The sequence below is a fragment of the Daucus carota genome, chromosome 8 (assembly GCF_001625215.2).
Source record: "Daucus carota subsp. sativus chromosome 8, DH1 v3.0, whole genome shotgun sequence".
In the NCBI taxonomy this organism is placed as follows: Eukaryota; Viridiplantae; Streptophyta; class Magnoliopsida; order Apiales; family Apiaceae; genus Daucus; species Daucus carota.
In genome coordinates, this window is record NC_030388.2 from 12,773,585 (window position 1) to 12,795,204 (window position 21,620).

The 21,620-nt window shown below is 33.6% G+C and overlaps 2 protein-coding genes across 6 annotated transcripts; both read right to left on the bottom strand.

Moving 5' to 3' along the window:
* Window positions 1-414: 414 nt before the first annotated feature.
* On the bottom strand, window positions 415-10,448 carry LOC108198886 (uncharacterized). 5 transcript variants are annotated; one of them, XM_064082616.1, is made up of 16 exons: window positions 10,309-10,448; window positions 9,207-9,278; window positions 9,021-9,090; window positions 7,669-7,735; window positions 7,268-7,330; window positions 7,037-7,185; window positions 6,865-6,929; window positions 6,601-6,751; window positions 5,874-6,019; window positions 5,682-5,784; window positions 4,822-5,544; window positions 4,481-4,734; window positions 3,858-4,329; window positions 3,670-3,770; window positions 3,519-3,579; window positions 415-735 (listed from the first exon to the last, which is right to left on the bottom strand). In XM_064082616.1, coding segments are annotated over exons 1-13 (1,872 nt in total). In that variant the 5' UTR covers window positions 10,316-10,448; the 3' UTR covers window positions 415-735; window positions 3,519-3,579; window positions 3,670-3,770; window positions 3,858-4,327. The 5 variants fall into 5 exon arrangements, with proteins under 5 accessions (XP_063938686.1, XP_017222144.1, XP_017222145.1 ...); XM_017366655.2 differs by lacking the exons at window positions 415-735; window positions 3,519-3,579; window positions 3,670-3,770; window positions 3,858-4,329 and having other exon boundaries at window positions 4,351-4,734; XM_017366656.2 differs by lacking the exons at window positions 415-735; window positions 3,519-3,579; window positions 3,670-3,770; window positions 3,858-4,329 and having other exon boundaries at window positions 4,351-4,734; window positions 9,207-9,275; window positions 10,309-10,436.
* A 1,442-nt stretch (window positions 10,449-11,890) lies between these two features.
* LOC108197223 (serine/threonine-protein kinase-like protein ACR4) lies at window positions 11,891-15,540 on the bottom strand. The gene has a single exon (XM_017364782.2). It carries the CDS (start codon window positions 14,914-14,916, stop codon window positions 12,154-12,156), a length of 2,763 nt encoding a protein of 920 aa, XP_017220271.1. The 5' UTR covers window positions 14,917-15,540; the 3' UTR covers window positions 11,891-12,153.
* Between the last annotated feature and the right edge of the window lie 6,080 nt (window positions 15,541-21,620).

Below are 21,620 nucleotides of genomic sequence, written 5' to 3' on the forward strand. Positions count from 1 at the left end.
TTTTAATTTGAGATACCCATATTGCAATTGCGTAATACAACCCACCCCCATATTCGTGTAAGAAAAAATAGATGTGTGCCACAATTTGCTAGCAATTCAAACAGCGTATCTAGTATAGAGTTATATTAATAAAATAGTAATACTCCACTGGGTAGTGCATAATAAGCATTACTCCATTGGCACTTGCGTAACATCTCATTATACTCCTCTTTGAAATGCGTATTAAGAAATAACCCTTCCAAAAATGCATAATCGATCGGGTAGTTTTGTTAGCGCTCGGAAACTGGTTATTTTCGTTAGTTTCATTAAAAAAAACCAGGTACTCTTGTCTTTCACCCTCAAATTTTCACAACTCTGATTCTCGTTATATAATTATTAAATGGAACTAAACTAAATAATGAGGGGAAAATCAAATTGTAAAACTAAATATCTACTAACCAAAACAAATAATATTTTCAACACTGATATCATTCTAGCTACAACCAAAACAATTGCAACTTTAATCCAACATCTAAGATAACATAAAATTTGTAAAAGGTCTTTGGTCTTGGCTCTAATCTATATTACAAAATGATTTAAAATACTGCACAAGTCCACATGTTTACATAGCACCTAGAGCACAAGCTAAGTAAAAGAAAAATGTCTGTCTGCAAGAACCTCGACATTTGATACGAGCTTAAGAATCTGGTCAGCAAGTTGGTTCATCAACACTGTCACATCGGAAATATCCAAGTCCTGTAGATGGTTGAATTAGCATTCTTTGATCAGAACTCCGCATAAGACGCATACATGAATAAGCTAAAGCTACTACAATGAGGACACAACATATTTTGCTTTAAATACAGTTGAAACAATCAGCAAACAATTTCTGTTTTTTTGAGCAACTTTCATCATCATTAAATAGGATTTATTCAGCCATCTTCATGGTTATTAATCAAATGACCACTCTTACTTATAAAAATGTGGTCAGACGTAGTAATTGTGCGTAAAGAGTATATCTAGCTACTTTTCTAAAGCAATAGCCCCGATCACACAGATTACATATATAGGCACTATTATCAGATTTCATCAACCAAAAAACCCCATATTCAATGTATTCAGAGATGAAACTGGTGCAATACAAAGATACTTCCACACACACATCACAACTGAATCGTCTACATACTACACTAGGAAGATAGTAGAGTTTCATATGACTCTATGTTCACACCGCAAGACCATTGAGTTGATTTAAATTCTTGCCACTAATTATATCCTAATCAATTAACTTGGTCTGATGAACTTGGCTTGGATATTGAAAAAGCCCAATAATTACGACACACAATTCATATGGTACGAATCAGAAAAATCAACTTAGAGAATACAAATCCAAAACACCAACTACTATGAATACAAAACCCTAATCAACTTATATTCAAAAACCAATCACAAGTTAGGGTTTTGTTATTAATATTGTTATGATTGTCATAATTAACTGTAAAAATTCTAAAGCTTACAAGTTTCTACCAATTTTTGTTGAATTCTGCAGTTATATAATAAAGAAATAGGTTTGTGTTAATAGCTTATATATTGACTAATGATATTTGCCCGTTTTGTGATTAGCTTAGCAAATGATAAGTTTATTTTAGTTTTTAGTTTTGGTTAGGTACTGTTAGGAATCAATAATTTTTGATGATAACATAAACATTTTGTAACATGTCTTACTTAGAATCTTTATCAAATTTCAGTTGTAATTGTTATATTTCTTGTCTTTGGGAATTATCAACGGATGGGTAGAATAGGATGGCTAATTGTAAATATCCAATGCCATGTAATTTTATCTAAGTGAAGGATATTCAACTGATGAGATGTAACTATTCAACTGATGAAGACTGGATGATGTTTCAACTGATGAAAATCAAGCATTCAACTGAAGACAAAGTGTTCAACTGATGATGCTGAGGAATTCAACTGATGAGACTGGAACAGCATTCAACTGATGGAGTTTGTAATTCATTCAACTGATGAGCCGGGCATTCAACTGATAAAGTCAAGAGCAGTTGAAAGAAACCAGAACTTTCAACTGATGAAGCAAAGAGCAGTTGAAAGTGACTAGAGCTTAAGTCTGACAAATCACATGGATCGAATTACACTAAAATAGACATGGAAGCCTAATTAGGAAAATAAAGAAGAAGCAGAAACATACTTATCTCATGCAGTGCAATCTGGATCAAATCAAGATGATGGTCAAAGATGAAGACATCTCAGAAAGCATGCATAAGACAAAGTTGTGCAGCATTGTTTTTAGATTAGAGTGCATTTTGTAATCTAGCTAAAAGCTTTGTAAAACTTGGAGTATATAACCAAGTTAGTAGCATCAGTTGAACTTGTTCAAATTACTTGAGAGAAAAATCTGAGAGTTAGAACTTGTTTGAGTGATGAACCAGCAGCTGTGCGAATTGTAAACAATCCACAGATTCTTCGATATAAAATCTCACGGGTGGATCATTCAATCCACCCGTATTTTTAATACTTGGTGTTTTTCTGTTTACTGTGTTCTTAGTATATTATTCTTGAATCTTTTAAACTTGTAAAAGATTGTATTCAACCCCCCCTTCTACAATCTTTCTCTTAGTTGGTGTAAAATAACAGGTACTACGTTAAATAGTTTACTAATCTAATTAGCTGGCACATTAACAAGGCTGTAATGTACCATTCTGTACAGGTTTAATCAATCCGAATACAAAATGTTATGTTAGATGGTCAGATACTAAAAATTTGTTAACCGACGGTGTCTTGATTTATATATTACATAAATATAATTAGACAAGACATAGATAAATTTTTGTACTAATATTTACTGCCAAGGGTGACTAAAATGCATAAGAAAGGCTATATTTGTCCTGGTGCTAATAATATTAGTAATTTAATTTTTATCCAGATTTGGTTAAAGAACTATAATTTTAGGAGCACTATTCAGGTACGATCCATTTTATTTGTAATTACTCGGTATTTATTGTTGTGTCATTTTCTTAAAATTGTGATCCCTTTGTGCTCCATGTGTAGCTAATAGTATAGTATGCATTCTCAGTTTCGTTTCAAATTCCTTTTCTTTGGAATTATTATTTCTTGTTTGTTATCTTGTTTCATTTTACTCAAAAGCTTTTATTAAAAACTGTGTTGGTAAAACCCAAACCACTAGGTTATATATAAGCTTTGAGAACTGAAGATTTGGCTCACGCATATTGTTTGCAGGTAATCATTGTTTGCAGGTAATCAGAGGTAAGCGGGGATTGGGATGAGTGTCTCCCAGGCCTTAGATTCAGTTATTAGAATAAATTCGAGGATTTGCTATATTTGATTTCAGACTGTATTAGTATTACCATTTGGATATTTAGAACCTTCTATAAGAGCATCTTCAAGAGTCATAATATAAGTTACGCGACTCCTAGCAAGTTAGTACATTGGTTAACATGTCAACTTCAACAATACTCTTTATACTTACTCTCTATTAATAATTTATTAATATTTCAACTCACCATTTATTCTGTATGATGACGAGATAACACCTTCAAAACTTTACCTTCAAAGTTGTCATACCTAATACAAATAGAAAAATTTAGCAATAATACTACATTATGCAAAAAAATCTAGTATTTGGTATTGATATTGTTATAGATAAACACTCACTGTTTTGTCTTGGGACAACGATATAATGCATTTGCGATTTGTCCATAGATCTTTGGAAAACACACTCTTAATTGTTGCTCAATCTCTACATTGTCAACAGTCTGTACAAAATATACACATTACTTTTTCGATTTGAAAATTGTCATTTAAAGTCAACAATTTTAATGTACGATAACAAATGTGCTTACCTTCCCTCCGGGTCGAAAAGCTGAATATTCATCATCATTATAATGTGAGTAAACTGCTGTCATATATCGCACTATATCATACTGTTGTGTATATGGAGCAACTTTTATCCACCCATCTTCTTTCACAGCATCTGATGTCGATGGTGCATCTGATTCTTTCGGAGCATCTGATGTCGATGGTGCATCTGATTCTTTCGGAGCATCTAATGTCGACGATGCATCTGATGTCGATGATTCAGACGGATCTTGATTGGGGTCACCTTTTCTCCAAATCTCTTTCAGTATGCCATCAGGAATATGATCTGCCCAAAATCCCCCAACATCTTTCATCATCTCATATTGCAACTCCCAACGAAATTTATGCATGAGGGGCGTCTTCAGTAAGCCTCTCAGCTTGATAACAAAGTCCACACAATTATCAGGTGACCAAAAATACTGATGATCAAGCAACCACCACATAGGAACGTGATTCCTGCAATTTAAACGAGTAATTTCAGAATGCATTATAAAAAGGGCACTAGAACTTTAGAAACAAATATGTTCAGTTACGGAAAAGCTCAAAGCATTTTTATCAACAAAAAATATACTAAACATATAATAAATTTGACAATTTTAAAACATACAGCACTCCTTAGAAAAGGAATTGAAAAGATGGACCAAATCAATCGGAAGCCATTTCGATGCAGACTTGTGGCCAAGATGTGGTTGTTTCACAATGGACTTCATCTTTTTCACCAAATCATCAAGGTAATCACCATCACTTGCATTGGGATCCATTGATGGCAACACTTTACCGTCAGCGTCATTCATAACATACATGGATGATTTACATTTTTGTCTTTTCAAAAATAAAAAAATCAATCCATAGACTATATCCCTGTAAATACATTGTAAAAGTTACTCAAATGAGAGATGATTATACAACTTTAATATTAAATAAGAAGAGGAGAATAAATACACGTACCGAATTTTTTTTTGGAATTCAGGTTGGATAAAAAGCCACCATTTAGTTAGAATACTTTCTTTATCACCTTCATCGATTTTGACACGATTGCGAAAATCCTCAAACTTCAAAAAGTAGTAGTAATCAACCGATTTGATGGGTTGAACTACAAAAAAGGTTGACGACTCTTCCTCAATTGTGAAATCATACATATCATGAATACTCAAGACATGAGGGCCAATGTCTCCTAAAGACAATAGTTTCTGATAATTCTGTTTCTGATAATCAGAACACCGAATTATAGAAATAGGCAAGGAAATGTCAGCACGAATCTTGTACCCAGAATAAACACCGTCTTGTGGTTTTGCATCCAATGAAAAGTCCGTGACAATTGATATCTTCAAAATAGAATCATCATCTTTTTTCTCGCCAATCTCCTCTTTCTTTTTCTCTTCTTTAAGCTCATCATCTTTCTTCTCGTCAAAATGCTCTTCTTTTTTCTCCTCTTTAAGCTCTTCATTCTCCTCTAGAAGCTCTTCTTTCTTCTCCCCTTTATTCTTCCCTTTCTTCTTCGTTTGAGTTTTAAGCTTTTCCTCTTCCTCAGATTGTAGTAATTCAGAAGTACATATCAGTTCTTGTAACTTTTCAACGGCTTTTTTCCATCTTTGTTTATTAAAAATTTCATATGCGTGAAGATAGTTTTCACGGGCAAGATCGAAGCTTTGTCTTGAATAATGAAGATCCCTTGAACAACATAAACAAATAAATAACACAACTAAAAATTGCAGCAACCAGAATCAAATAAATTAATACAACTAAAAGTTATAACAACTAGATATTAGGTGTATTTGCAACATAAAATAAACATTAGAGAGTATTACCCTTTAATTTTGTACAGAAAAGGATCATTGACTTCTTCCCCGTATTCCGGGTTATTAGACAAATCTAAATTGCATTCCACTGCCTTATCCGCATCTTGAAATGCTTTTAAACAAAAGAAATAAAATAATTAAATTGCAACGAGAGACCAATCCATATATCGATATTGATAATGAGAAATAACAGTGACTCACCGTTAAACAACTGAAGCTTCCCTGCAATTTTAGCTCTCCTATACCATAATGTTGCTTTACTTTGGTCAGTTTGGTCTTTATCTATGGATGTGTCAATCTTGAACAATTCTTCAAAGAGGCCCAACTCCTCAACCTCCTTGGGGGACCTGTGAAGACCATCCACAAATAAGCCGAGTTCAAAACTAAAATAATAAATAGTTGTTCTGGAGGGGTTGGAATTTAGGGGCCATGTCTATAGCCATAACTGCCAATACTCAAACTAGCATATGAGTATACAAATTGATTACCAAAAATGCTTCGTCCCCCATTAATCACCAAGTATTAGATTTCCTTTCTCAAACTCTAACTAACTAACACATTATTTTTTTTCAATTTAAGTCCCAAAGAGTAGTGTTTGTCTAGTTTAGGAATATTCTAAAATGTTATTCATGAATACATAATTGACTGTGGAGTGCTAGATTTGCTCATAGAGAGCATTACATTTAGTACACATGTTATCGTATAATCACATAATTCCCTTATAAGAACCACTACCAATCCCTCACTAATCCCAAAAATATAATTATAACTGGTGACCAACCAATGGATGACTAGGCCCCTTACCCCCACCACCTACCACGGCCGGATAATCTAACATAATAGTCGGAGAGGAGATAAAGGAGACAAGAGCATAAAAAGGGAGTTTGAATGCTACTCTACCCATTAAAAAGGGGTAAAAGCCACATACCATGTTTGATCAGACGTGACTCTCATGGCCAATTGGGATACATCAATAGTAGCTAATGTCTCAAAGAGGCATTTACCTGAATACCTCAAATGTCTTGTCATGGTTTGGATGTTCAAACCTGATTTTCCTGATATAGGAACACTCATGGTATCTACAAAATGTCAAGGAAAAAAAAATACTAAATAAGTCTTGCAACAAATGAAAAACTAACACTAAAAAATAAGAGCATGTGACAATGGCACAAAAAAAAAAGTAATTTATTACCATTCTTATAATCGTACCCAGCACGCTTCAAAACATCTACCACACTTTTTTTTAGTTCCATAAACCTGAGAAGTAAAAATTTATAATGAACAAACAAAACTTTGGACATACTAAGGCACCTTGTAATGAACAAGCTGAAAATCATTAGGATGTGATCACACAAAAAATCAACCTTGTTAGTGAATAAGTCGGATCATCCATTTTGTTGATCACTATCACAATTTTGGGGATACCTAAGAACCTTATAAGGTAAACACGTTGTACTATTTGCTTCAGTTTCTCCTCATCAGAAAGAGGATCATTTTCGGCACCAGATATGACCTATATTACAAAGAAAAAGAAAAAGGTAAGGACACAAAATAACAATATGTTACTCAAATAGGTACATAAAAAGCATACTCACTAGAATGGCAATGCCAGCTCCAGATCCCCAACTCATCAAATCGGGCACATGGTGATACCAACTCTACAATTATGAATAGATAAGTAAATAGATAAATAAGTATGTATGCTAAGATACACAAGTTAAGTGAATGGTAATATATGTATTATTATCATTTGTATTTTTCTAGTTAACATTGTTCGCAATGCTTTAAGTTTATGCAAAGAAGTGGTTAACAAAATATCAAGCAAATAAATCCAGTTAAAAGATAAGGTCACACTTTAAAAATAGCTGCCAAAGTATAATTAGTTCGGTTAAAGACTACTTATTGTCTCATACACACACCTAACACCACTATAACTACTAATCAAAAATCTAATCACAAAAAGCTGAAGGTTGAATATAGAGAATAACGTACGTACCAAGTGCTCAGAAATGTAGCCTCTCATTGTCTTTGTTTCAAAATACCGAATAGTTTGTGTCATGTGCCTAGCATCAAAACAAAACTAATTAAAAACATAACGCATGTCCATTGTATTTCAGAAGACAAAAGGTGAAATAATCCTAAACATCTAGAGAACAACAGATAAGCCAAAAAACAATACAAGTCCCTTGTCCGGCTATCCCCATTCACTGTGCCCGAGAAGAGAGGGAAACTCAACAAATCTTACCTAGACACCCACCTTTGGACCATGGTGAAAACCAGACCAATATAAAAATTCTTTAAAAAATGGTGCTTGCACATTTAACTAAAGCCTACACCAGGGACGAAGCTACATAGGGGCTAGAAGGGGCCGTGGCCCCCCAGGGTTGCCATAATATATTAAGATATGTATTATATAATTTTTAAAAAATTGTATTTTATCTATATATTTATGTAAATACAAAATTTTGGCTCTCCTAAAATAATATTTGACCGCCCCTAAAAAATATTTAGTATTGTAAAATAATTTTTTTAATTCTTAAATTTCTCTTATAAATAATTAGACTAAATTTAAAAATAAAAATAAACAAAAATATGCATATATGCAATTATACCACTTTAAAAATTAGATTATGGAATGTGGTATGTGTTAAAGACAAACCTCAATAAGTCTTATTTTATTTTATTTTTTAAAATAAGACTTCATGTACTATAATTATATATTACAGTACCGATGCAATTATATATTTGTACCGATGCATATTTATACCGATGCAATTATATATTTGTACCGATGCAATTATATATTTGATTTCGTGATTTGAAAGAACTTAGAATTGTACTATAATTTTTTTAGTAGTATTTTTATTATTTATTTTATCGAATATTTCACTGTGTTGTTGAAAATTTTTTGGCCCCCGTTACATATGTTTGCTGGCTTCGTCCGTGGCCTACACTACAAATAAAAAATAAAAAAACTCAGCTTGTCGGGCACTTCCACACATGGTTGCTTCCTATCACAGAAAAATGCAACACATAATGACTATTAAAATTGTGTATTTTAGGTGAGATCCGAGAAGGCCAACCACACTGCCAAAGTTATCCACCAGTGATTGGTATTGAGAAGATAAAAAATGTATACAGACTAATTTACTCAAACTAAACTAGCATATATGTAGATAAGAACTCAAAGAGGTAATCCTCTATGCGCTACTATAGTGTAACAAAATTATGAATTATTGACTATGCAATTATGTCAACAAAAAAACTATACAATGTCGACATAAGAATATAGTTAGATCAACAATCTGTTACTACTTAATTTAGTCATGATATCGAAAAAGGTCTCACATGCTTTGACTACTTTTATCCTTTTTACCTAGCTTAAGAAAATTGTTAAAAAATGTTGATGTGCCAGCACCTGCAGACCAAACATGAAAGTAATTGGTTAATCGATAGCGGTCACAAACAGGTTACAAGAGAGTTCAAATAGCTAATGAAAATATAAATAAGTGTCATTGATTAACACCAACTCACCCTCATGCCCAACGAGTAAAACATTCACATCCGCCAACTCAACTACTTGAGAAGGAACTCGCCTCTTTTCTGCTGTATTAGAAAATATAAAATAGGAGTTTAATTAAATATGTAACTTTGTAAACTTCCTGCCTGGATCTACACATACACTATGTAGAGACATCAATTTCCAAATTAATCTAGAGCTGATATCAGATGTATGTAAAATTTTGAATAATAACATTAGACACAAAATATGAGAACAAGTCATCGCGGCTCCTGCATTCAATTTGGATTCATCAATAATTAAATTAATAAAGGCTTGTACATAAAAACTTAAATAAAACAAACAATCAATTTATAAGATGTGCAAATTTATTAACAAGAACATCAGACACAAAATTACAATTTATCAATAATTAATCATCAATTTAAGAGAGCTCGTATCAAGTGACAAGTGTAGGTAACACAAAATTGCAGTTGCTACATATAAACACAAACACAATCTGCACAATGGGTCGGCCGACACCTACATGCCATTTGAGTGGGTATGTTCCAACCCAACCCTGTGTCTCACTCTGTTTTACTTCTAGGTTGCTCCGTGTGTGGACTCTGGTCTCTGTATATGTTAGTACTTAATAGCGGACTCTGCATATGTTAATATTACGTCCAGTAGTCCAACAATTTCATTTGGCCGTGCTATTTTTTATATATTTTTTCTCATTTTTTTCTCTTATCAAACAATTTCAATATGTACGATTTCAATCACATTCTATAAAAACTGAAAGTATAAAAATTCCAACAATCAAAGTTCATTAATAAGATTAAGTTTTCAACAATTAAAGAGTTCAAAACAATAAGTAGATCAAATTAAGTAATAAGACAATCTTCAATCTTCTTAATCAAGATGAAATCTATGATAATATTATAGCAGAACATAAATAGTATCAGAACATTTACTAGAAATCAATGGCGGGCCCAGAAATATTTTTCAATGGGTTCCCTATATAAATTGTTGAAAACGTAAGTGGATTCTAGGCCCCCTTTCTGGAGAGCTCTAAAAGTGGTTGGGGATATTCAATAAGTAGATCAATACTTATTACTAAAAATTACTAGAAATTACCTTCCATGACTAGAAAAATGCTTTATATGATGAAGACTGATCAATATCGCCTCCGTCCTAAACAAATCAATGATAGTCTTACTGATGAAAAACCCTTTTTAAAACCGTTGTTTATATGGAGTCTCAAATATGGCAATAGTTCATTTATTTTATATTATACTCTAGTAGAGGGGCTGTGAATGACTGAATGGAAAGAAATTGATGGAGTAGAGTTTAATGGGCTAGGTTTTATTCTTTAATAGTTTAAACTATATCAGAAGCCCAAATGACCCAAACTGAATGTGTATTACTGTATTGTGTATAGGCCCGGCAATTTGACACGTGAACACGACACGAAACGTCACGAAAAATACGGATATGGGTTTTGATTTGCGGTACACGAAACACGAAAGTACACGAACACGAAATTACACGATATATTTAGTATCAGGTATGGGTTTTCATTTTGGTTACACGAAAATACACGAAATAAAGATGTTTATAATTTACTAGTTATAGAATTTATGTATATATTAATATTATTTTTATAAAAATATATATTTTACACAAAAATATACATATTTACAAGTTTTTATAGAGTTGTATTTAAATTTATATATGGAAATGTAAAATATTTTATGCATATTTCATATGAATATAATATTTACTAATAAATTTTACTTAAATTTTATTTTTAATTTTATATAATATATATATGAAACACGACACAAAAGTACACGAATTCATTTCGGGCGGATACGGGTTTCACATTCAAGTACACGAATTCATTTCGGGTGGATACGGGTTTCACCTTCAAGTACACGAAACACGAAAGTACACGACACGATTGCCAGATTTAATTGTGTAGTCAGTAGTGTACCATTCTATTTCTTAATTATTATATACAATATAATATTAGAATATACATATATAATTTATTAATTATTAATTTGTATTTTAAAAATATATAATTACATAATGCGAAAAAATACATAATTTCAACCTTGTTTTTCTTGTCTTTGCTAGCTTCACACACACACACAGCCTGGCTGAATATTAGAGGTTTGAACACTACAACGACGTAACCAAGACTAGAAGGATACCACTAGATCAAGCCCTTTAGTTGATTTTGACCCTGTCACTTGCCTAAATAGTGTAAGCTCAAAACTTTGAAATGCTATAAATTTGGTGAGTGCTTGGGGTTCATATAGACAAAAGGAACACACAACCAGATATGATAAGTGGATTACTCTTGTGGTGATGTGTGATGACTTACCATAAGTGTAGATCATTACTATATTGCAAGTACTATTTAGTATACCGGTGGTGCCTGTTTTGGTGATGAAAAGAATCCTCATTCGGGGCTCGGGACAGGGTCGGGGATGGATATTGAATTCGGGGATCGGGGGCGGGAATAGTACTCCCCGACCCCGATATGCCCCAACGCCCATCCCTACTTGTACGGCGTTTATGCGGTTTGTACAATTTGATACTCCTGCCAGACCTTGTTTGAAGAGTGTATTAGAAATGCTTATACACAATTGTAGAACTTGTGGCATGTTATGTGTTCATCTATGCCTATGAACTATTAGCTCAAACTCAATTGTAGAAAATTATATAATTATTCAATAAAAATTCTTGGGCATGTGCCCCTAACTCGGTTAAAAAACGAGTCAGGCAGTGAAGAAGACATTGCGAACCAAATACAAAAGTAAATATTACGAATACAAAAGTGAATGTTACGAATTATTAGATGCGTGCGAAAGTGGAGGCGACACTAATAATATATATGTAATCAAGGGGATTACATTACTCTAATTTTCTCCCATACTTGTCCTGATATTTCTTCCTTGAACCAACTTCATATTAGAAGTTGTGTTGCAAAAACAAGTTTTCTTGAGGAGAAGCTGGTCCAATCTCTTCCTCCAAGCTTCTCAATCCATCACCCATGCTTCCTACATTTCCTATATTCCTAGCTTCTGTTATTTTCCCATCAACGTCTGCCTCCGAAACGGAAGATTTCCTCCTCTGGGAAGAAGCAACACTTGGAAAAGTAATCCACGAAGGAGCCCGGAACTCATTCCTTTGATCCTCGCTACTTTCTGCCACATCGGCTTCTGAAACCGACTGATTTGATGATCTTTGTGATGACTTTTTATGCATTCGACTGCTTCCCAAAATGACTTCAGTTGGCAGAATTGGTTGCTCAATACTTGGACTCCCCATTAGCAAAGCAAGAGCTTGCTCTAGTGCTGTCGTTACTTTATCCATTGATGGCCTTTCTTTGCCTCTCATCCTGACACATTTACAAGCCACATTTGCAATTCTTTTTAAAGCTTCCATATCAGTTGCAGGCGTCAAGTCTGGATCTAGAATCGCTTGAATATCTCCTGATTTGATCAAAGGAACGGCCCATTCAACTACATTTCCCTCTTCAAATTGCATGTCAATGGCCTTTCGACCACTGAGAATTTCCAAAAGTAAAACCCCAAAGCTATAGACATCGGACTTTGTTGTGAGGTAATGCAGTCTATAATACTCTGGATCAAGATAACCAAGTGTGCCTGCGGGTAACTCAGCCAAAGGGGAGCTACTATTCGCAGGCCCCAACAAAGATAGGCCAAAATCAGCTACTCGAGCATTATGTTCCTCATCAATGAGTATATTTGAAGACTTAATGTCTCGATGAATCACAGGGGGACAGGCATAACCGTGCAAATATTCAATTCCTCGAGCAGCCTGTACAGCAATAGTGACTCTCTTAACCCAATCTAGTTGCTCCTTGACGGTTTTGTTCTTGCTGTGAAGGTGTTGATGCAATGATCCATTGGCCATGTACTCGTAAACCAGAAGTCTCTCTTCGCCTTCTTCACAATAACCAAGTAGATTAAGCAGATGTGCATGATTCAATCTTGACAAGAGATCAAGTTCGGTGTGGAACTCTTTTGAATTTTTCTTCATGTCAGCAGATATAATAGCTCGTTTAACTGCAACTACCGATCCATCCTTCAATATTCCTTTGAAGACGCAGGAAAAACTCCCCTTTCCTACTTGTGATTCTTCTTTAAAGCCATGAGTTGCATTTTTAAGATCTTCGTACGTGAACAACTGTGCTCTCCTAATCTTAATCTCCTCTACATCTGGCTGCACCTTCCCACGATTTCTTGGAGAAGAGCTGGCATTACTTTTCTTAATTTTTTGTCCTTTGGAGGAACATCGACAGTTCCTTAACTTGTAACGAACATATAAAATAGCAGTCAAAGACACTATACTTGACAAGAAAACAGCAAAGGCAACCTCAGCAATGATCACTGGCAGTTGAAGGGACCAATATTTTGAATTCTTCTTTCCAGTAGCAGAAGTTAAACTAGAACAGCCTGCATGACATTCACCTGAGGTACAATCAGAACAATTATATCCGCACTGTCTATCAGATGTTAAAGTGCACTTATATGTCTGATACATTTCAGCAGGACAGCTCTCACTGCAAGGCAGACAAATTCGATACCCAGTTCTGCAAGGTGCACTGCCATTATTAAATTCATAATAACCAGGTACACAAGGATTAGGCTTACAAAAACCAGGAGAAACAGCTAAAGGGAGCGAAGACGGAAGTCCAGAACCCCAACAAACAGGCCTAAGAGAAGTCTCCGCAAGAACCCCACATGTAAAATAGTCACCAGCAGTGATACCATATAGCCTAGCTCCTTTGGGAGGCGGAGTACTTCCTTCAATAAGATAGCCCCAACAAACAACTTCACGATTGTAACTCTTTATTCCACAAGCATGAAACTTCCCGCCCACAACAGCAAGCATCGGATCACTTGGAGCAAAGTCCACATTATGTTCAGCTAAGTTTGTGTAAGATATTTCCACTTGTTCACCCAAACTTGTTCCCCAACAATATGCTCGAGAATCAACTCCCTCCAAAATCCCACAAACATGATACCCACCAGCTGCAATTCTCTGAAACCTCTTGTTAGGAATTAAACTGATCACTCTACTACTAGTCTCATCACCCCAACAAAAAACACTTCTGTTCTGTGCAAATAATCCACAATTAAACTCCGAACCAGCTGAAATAGACTGAGTTTGCCCATAAAAAACATGGTTCTTCGTCATATTATACCCCCAACAATCAACTAGAGAAACATTCCTATGTTTACCCTTTAAAGGTATACGCAAACCGCATAAATGCTGATCACCTGCACTAATTTCCAGGTATTGCGAACCTTCAGACATTGGTTGGGGAACCCCTATCCCGATAAAATTACTATTTCCCCAACAATAAGGTTGGTTAGAAGCCATCAAAAGTCCACAAACAAATCCACTACCAGCAGTAAGACCAATAAATTGCAGATTCGAAGGAGTTGCATAAATTATAGCCGGATTCGAACCAAAACAAGTCACCAGATGAGACCCATCTGATTTTATACCACAGAAAACAGGACCCTTTTCTCCATAAGAAACAGAAACTGAAGACATGGAGCCTAGACTCACAACCACTCTAGACAGGTTACAAAACAACACAAAGAATATGAGCATTTGGGCAAGAAATCTAGCTTTCCATGTATAAATCTTGGACACCCATATGAATATATCATCTAACAAACAACTACACAAGTCCATAACTAAATAGTGTCAAACCTCAACTCCACAAAACCCAATATTTTTCCCAGAAGAAAAAATTGAAATTAATACAATATTTTTACAACAAAGTATGAGGAGAGAAAATGCATTTCACAAAGATGAGAAAATCAAGAATATTCACCTACACCGGTAGCTAATAATAAGACAGCAGCCTTGTCAAAACCCAAGATCATTCGTCTTATTTAGGATTTAATATCAACAGAAACAGACACTCTGGATCGAAAACTAGCTTATGGGCATTTTTTTAAGCTAGAAATGTAAACTCCATCCATCACTTTTGGCTCATTTTTTCCACATTTGTGTTCTGGTTTTGCTATACATAAAAAGTGAAGTTATTGAGTGAAGGGTGCATAAGATGAGGGAGAGAGAAAGGGAGGGAGAGAGAGAGAGTGTGTTAAGGCAAAGAAACTGCAGCTTCTGAAAATTGGCGAGTGTAGGTGAAGGAGTAAATGAGGTTGTTTAATGCAGTTTTGATCTTTTTCATGCCATAATTCCTGCACTGTGTATCTGTCTCTTACTGTTTGTGTCTCTCGAGTATGGACTCTCATCTCACCCTTGAAAAAGTTTTTTTTTTTGTAAGTATTGAATTTCACATGGATAAATGTGTTTGACTTGTTCTAGCGCCACCATACATTACTTATTAATAGTCCCACCTCCATCCCAAGTTAGATGAACTTTTTGCTCATTTCACACATATTAGTATTAAATGATTGCTCTTTTTTCCATTTTTACCCATATTTATTTTGTTGACTTCTTTTGTATATTAGATAGTGGTACATTAGAAATGATAAATAAGAGAGGGTGAGAGTGGAAGATTGTTGATAAATGTTCATTGAAAAGAGAGAAGCTCAACTATTTTGGGATAAATTTTTTTCTCAAAAGGCTCATCTAATTTGGGTTGGAGGGAGTATTTTTTTAAGAAATTACTTAGGGGGCGTTTGGGTGAGTTTAAAATAAGTATTTATTACTTAAAATAAAAATCTGGAGTAGAAGTTGGAAGCAAATTAAGACTTATAAGTGATTAAAATGGTTGATAAAGAAGTAGAAACCCTGAAACAAAAGCTAGCATTCCTAGCTTTTTATAAGTGCTTCTTGACTTATCACACAAACGGTACGAATAAGTACTTCTAACTTATAATCCCATAAGCTGGACTTATAAGTGCTAAACAAACACCCACTTATTATAATTTTATTAAGCTCGTTTGCCTGTATTCTAAGGTTTTTATAAATTATAATTCTATAATTTTTATAAATATTTTTCTGAATAAATTTTAAATATCAAACTTTATTTAGAAAAAAAAAATAAAAAATTATTACAGACTATATATTAAAATGTGACCAAGAGATTATAAACTTTAGATAAATATGACGTGACCCAAAGATTAATATAAGAATCTAGATGACTCTAACTCATCAGATACGGCTTTATTTCCTTTTTTTTCCCGTTTTGTAAAAGCGATCAACCCTGTGCAGGGGATAGCATGGGCCGGTTCGGCTCGGTTTCAGGATAAAATCAGAATTGCAACCATATATCCTCGGTTTTTAAAATCGAAAACCGCAACCGTCGGTTCGGATTCGGTTTCGGTTTTAAAAACCCGGTTCGGTTCTAATCGGCTTGGTTTCGGTTAAAAAACCGACAAGTACAAAATTGAAAAACAAAATGAACCGCGCAATCCAGAAACAATGATTCCAACCATTTAAGCCCACGCCACACATATTAAAACACAAAAATTAAAATTAGAAAACAAGACCTGAAAACAAGTAGCATCAACAAGAGCAAAAACACAGGAACTATCATCTTGCTACACCTAAAACACAGGAAATAATGCTCATGCTACTGGCCTGTATAATCTGCGTAAATTTATAGCAGATTCCAGCAATATTAGCATGGGAAAAGCGTTACGTGACTGGAATATAGGTCTTTCGAAACTGGGGAATTCTAACAGAGAGGCAGCCCCTCACATAATGCCCTTTTAAATATGATATATATATTATATATTTATTAATATATTATATATAATAGTTATTATTTAATTATTATTTTAATAATCGGTTCGGTTCGGTTTTTATCGGTTCGGTTGGAAGGTATAATCGGAACCGAACCATTTAAATCGGATCAATTTTTAGTTTTTCGGTTTCGGTTCGATTATTTTCGGATCTGTTTTCTCCGGTTTTTCTCGGTTTCGGTTTTAAATCGGTTTTTCGCTAAGCCCTACCTATGTGTACAGAAGTATCATAAGCCAATATACGTTTGATTTGGGTCCTTTTTTTTATAATTCCGAACTTATCATTACTTGAGAAGAATTTAATAATAAAAAATCATCCTTTATGATTACAAGTCTACAACATATTCAGGTCTTTTACTCTTAAATTATTCAAAAATTTCAATTAGTTTTAAATATTCAAAATACTTGTGATGTACAATAATACAAAATCTTCATCATTATCATTTTTGATATGATGTATAATTAGTTGATATTCAAAAAAAAAAAGTAAAACTAATACTCCCTCTGTTTCAAATTAAATGTCCACTTTCAAAAAATCACATAGTTTAAGAAAAGTGGATGATTATAAATTAATTGCGTTAAATGATCATAATATGCGGTATGAGATTGATCTAGGAAATATAAATAAGAGATATGTGATGTAGAAATGAATTTAGAAATATGATTTTGTATTGAGAGTTGAAGTGGACAACTAATTTGAAACAATTTTTTTTTAAAGTGGACATGTAAATTATAACGGAGGAAGTATTAATAACATATATTAACATTAAAAGTGCTTATAAATAGATGTATAACTTCTAAAAATAAAAGTGTGAATTTTCTTAACTCCTATGTCTTCTACTCCAAAAATAAACATGAAGTTATCATGCAACTGATACAAAATAAATAATTTTTTTCTTATAAATGAAAATATGAAAAATATAACTTATAATCAGTTAATATTAACAATAAAATACTGTTATTAACATATATCATGTTGGATATTTTAGTGTAATTGAATTGAATAGTTGATCAATGTAATCATAATGTTACATCGAACAAGTCAGGAGAGTGGAGTGTACGCTTTGTTCGAGTTTATTATGATTTTAGTATTATTACTTATGTGGCATGTTCATTTGCATTAGACACATCTATTGGAAAAGAAGTGTCTATTGGCATTAGATTTGTTCATTGACACAAGACACATCTATTGTGATAAGATGTGTCTATTGCCGTTAGACAAATCTATCTGAATTAAGATGTGTCTATTGTCAAAAGACACATCTGTTGACATCTATATATAGATGTTGCATTGATCATTTCATGTAATGGTTTATTTGAAATACACAACCAAACACATTCTCTCTTCTTGTAGAATTTCTGACTTTATCCGATTGAATTATTTGGTGAAACACAAATAAGTTCAATCTGAAAGTGTTCACACGACTTTAAAAAAATCCAAGTTACTACCACATATCTGCAATAAAGATTGAAGTTATTTTATTCTAAAGATGACGAATGGGGAATCTGCAAAAGACATGACAAACAAGTTTGCAGAACTAGACAGGTTTGAGGGTTGGGATTTTAGAAGATGGCAAAAGATTATGCATTTTTCATTGACCACGCTAAAGGTTGTGTATGTTTTGAGTACTCAAATGCCAGAAATGATTGAGGATGAAACTGTTGAACAGACAAGGAAACGCTACAAATGGAAAAATGATGACTACATCTGTCGCGGTCACATCTTAAACGGTATGTCTGATGCCGTTTTTGATGTATATCAAAATGTTAACTCAGCAAAAGAATTATGGGATTTTGTTGAATCAAAGTACATGACAGAAGATGCTTCCAATAAGAAGTTTCTGGTCAGTACTTGTATGAACTATAACATGGTTGATTCTAGACCGCTGATTGAACAATACAATGAATTGTTAAGGATTCTGGGACAGTTTGTCCAACACAATTTGAATATGGATGCATCTGTCTCAGTTTATGATTTGCAACAAGAGCAAATGTTTCATCATATAATCAATTCCTTCTTGTTAAGAATATCCATTTGCAACTTTTCTAGCTTTATTCCTAATTACAGTTCCATCAAATTCAATCTTGTTTCTAAATATTCACGTAATTTGTGCCTAAAATTGATTTACCCAATCATCATCCTTGAGTGCATCTTCAACCTTCTTTGGTTCCTCCTTTGATAGAAAGGTGTGAAATAGACAATCATTTTGTGTTGTACTTCTAGTTTGAACACATGTGTCAAGATTCCTAATAATGAGATCAAGAGTGTGATCCTGTGTTCATTCCTAGATTATGGTAACTAGTTTCTTAAACTAGATACTCGCCCTGTATTGGATTTATCTTTAAAAGAGCTAGAATCAATTGAAGCTCCCCCTTACTCATCGATATATCCTTCAGGTGAGTTGTCATTATTTGACTGATCTTGAATTGAATCAGTTCCTAACTAATCTCCTTCTGAAGTTTGATTAGAATCAGTATTGATAAAACTTTGTTGCTACTCCCCGCAACATATGCATTTTCAGTCCCATCACCAGATTTTGTGAAACATCATCATGATTTGATGGATCATCGTTATTTGATATTTCATCAGTTTCTGATGGTTCATCAGTATTTGATTATGGCCCATCATTGGTTGCTTTATTTCCAAATTTCATAATATCAAGTATCTTCATCAATTTAATATTCTTATCAACAAAAGATACATTTATAGATTCCATAATAATCTTTGTCCTTAGATTGTAGTCCTTAAAGTCTTTTGTTACGGGATAGCCAATAAAGATTCCCTCATTATCTTTTGTTTCAAATTTTCCAAGTTGTTTAAGATGAGGTCTAAGAACAAAATATTTGTAGCTAAACACATGTAAATTTTGAGACTTTCCTTCTTTTCTTTAATCTTCTGATAAGGAGGTACACAACGCCTTTAATGAGAGCTATATTTTTAGTATAATATGTTGTGTTGACTAATTCTTTCCAGAAGTATGTTGGTAGATTTTTTTTCTTCATATATAGTTCTTCCAAATTCAATGAGAGTTTTATTCTTTATTTTCTGCTAGTCAATTTTGTTGAGGAGTGCCCGGAGCAGAGAATTTTTTAGTGAGTACTTTTTATTTAAAAAACTCCAATATCACTTAGTTTTTGAACTCAGTTCCAATATCACTTCTCAGTATCTTGACTTTATGCTTTGCCATTTTTAATCAGTTTTAAATGATCTAGTATACTTCAGGAGTTTCATCTTTCTTATGCAAAAAAGTAAACCCAAATGAATGATTTTATACTTTATGCCATTTTAATCAGTCTTAAATGATCTAGTAATACTAGAGGAGTTTCATCTTTCCTATGCAAGAAGTAAACCCAAGTGAATCTAGTAAACTCATCAACAATTACTAGAGTGTATCTTTTCTTGTGGATTGACATGACATTTACTAGTCTAAATTGAACAAGATGTAGCAAGTGATATGGTTCATCAATTAATGATTCGGTTTTACTTTTGAATGATGTTCCTTCTTTGTTTTTCTTTCTAACAAGCATCACAGAGTCCGTCAAGAGTATATTGAGCGTTTGACAACCCTCCCACCAAGTCTTTCTTAACCAACTCATTAATGTTGTTGAAGTTGAAATGAGAAAATTCAATATTTAAGTAGTCCCTCATTTCAATATCTAAACAAGTATCTTAACAAGGATCCAAAAGATTTAGCTCTCATTATACAAACATATGCTAAAATCAAACAAATCCATAAGGGCAATCAACTGCACGCCCAATTAATAGCCCGAGGCTCACTGTATAGGCACATTCCTCAACAATCATATTCTCACAATGTACTGCAGATGTGACAATCTGGACTTGTAATCAAGTTGTTTGGCAAAATGCCTCAACTATATGACAAAATGCCTTAATTAAACTTGGTCTCTTTGACAGCTTCGATATAAAGCTTTCTTAGATTTTGAAAGTTATGGATGTAATTCATCACTTTTTAGACATGTAATGTTGTTGAGTTGGTAAGAACAGGGAAGCAAATATATTGTCCTGCATTGAAAAGTGGGTTTAGTGATGAAATATTTGTGGATAGTAATTTAGTCGATATGAATACACATGCAGGTTTATGGGTGAAGCTTGCATGATCTTTGAGGAAGTATAATTGATGGATATAATAAAAATGGTGCTTTTTTGCCATAAAATCGTGCTTTTCAGAAAGCGTTGTTAGGTTTTGTTAAGATGAGGAGGGAAGATATTGTTGTTGATCAACATGTTTACTGAGTTTGGGATCGTCACACTAAAAAACAGCCTGATCTCGCAATGTTTAATGTGTGTGTATATATATATGTGTGTGTATGTATGTATGTATGTATATGTTAACATAATTATTATGCTAAAAGCTAGCATAATCTGGAAATTAACGAGCGACTAACGTTTACCGTAACAAAAGTGTGTAGCTATACCAGGAATGTACCATGTGTGGAAGTCACAAAATAGGGTGATACTAACAGAATAACTACACAGGTATATTATAGAGAATATCCCGCAAAAAATTCTTAACTTGGAAATTTTACGGGGGTCATCACCCCTGGATACCATCCTCGAGATTAGAATGATTAATAAAGTTCATTTCACAAATCCAATAATATACTTAAAAGATGAACAACTAATAAGTACTCCCTCCGTTTCAAAAAGTATGACGC

Excerpts from the sequence above, each read along its gene's own strand:
- LOC108197223 (XM_017364782.2), bottom strand. The coding sequence starts at position 14,916 with ATGGACTTGTGTAGTTGTTTGTTAGATGATATATTCATATGGGTGTCC.
- LOC108198886 (XM_017366655.2), bottom strand. Across the intron at positions 7,736-9,020 it reads GATAAAAGTAGTCAAAGCAT|GCACATGACACAAACTATTC; the intron begins GTGAGACCTTTT and ends TTTTGATGCTAG. Across the intron at positions 7,186-7,267 it reads GAGCTGGCATTGCCATTCTA|GTCATATCTGGTGCCGAAAA; the intron begins GTGAGTATGCTT and ends TTTGTAATATAG.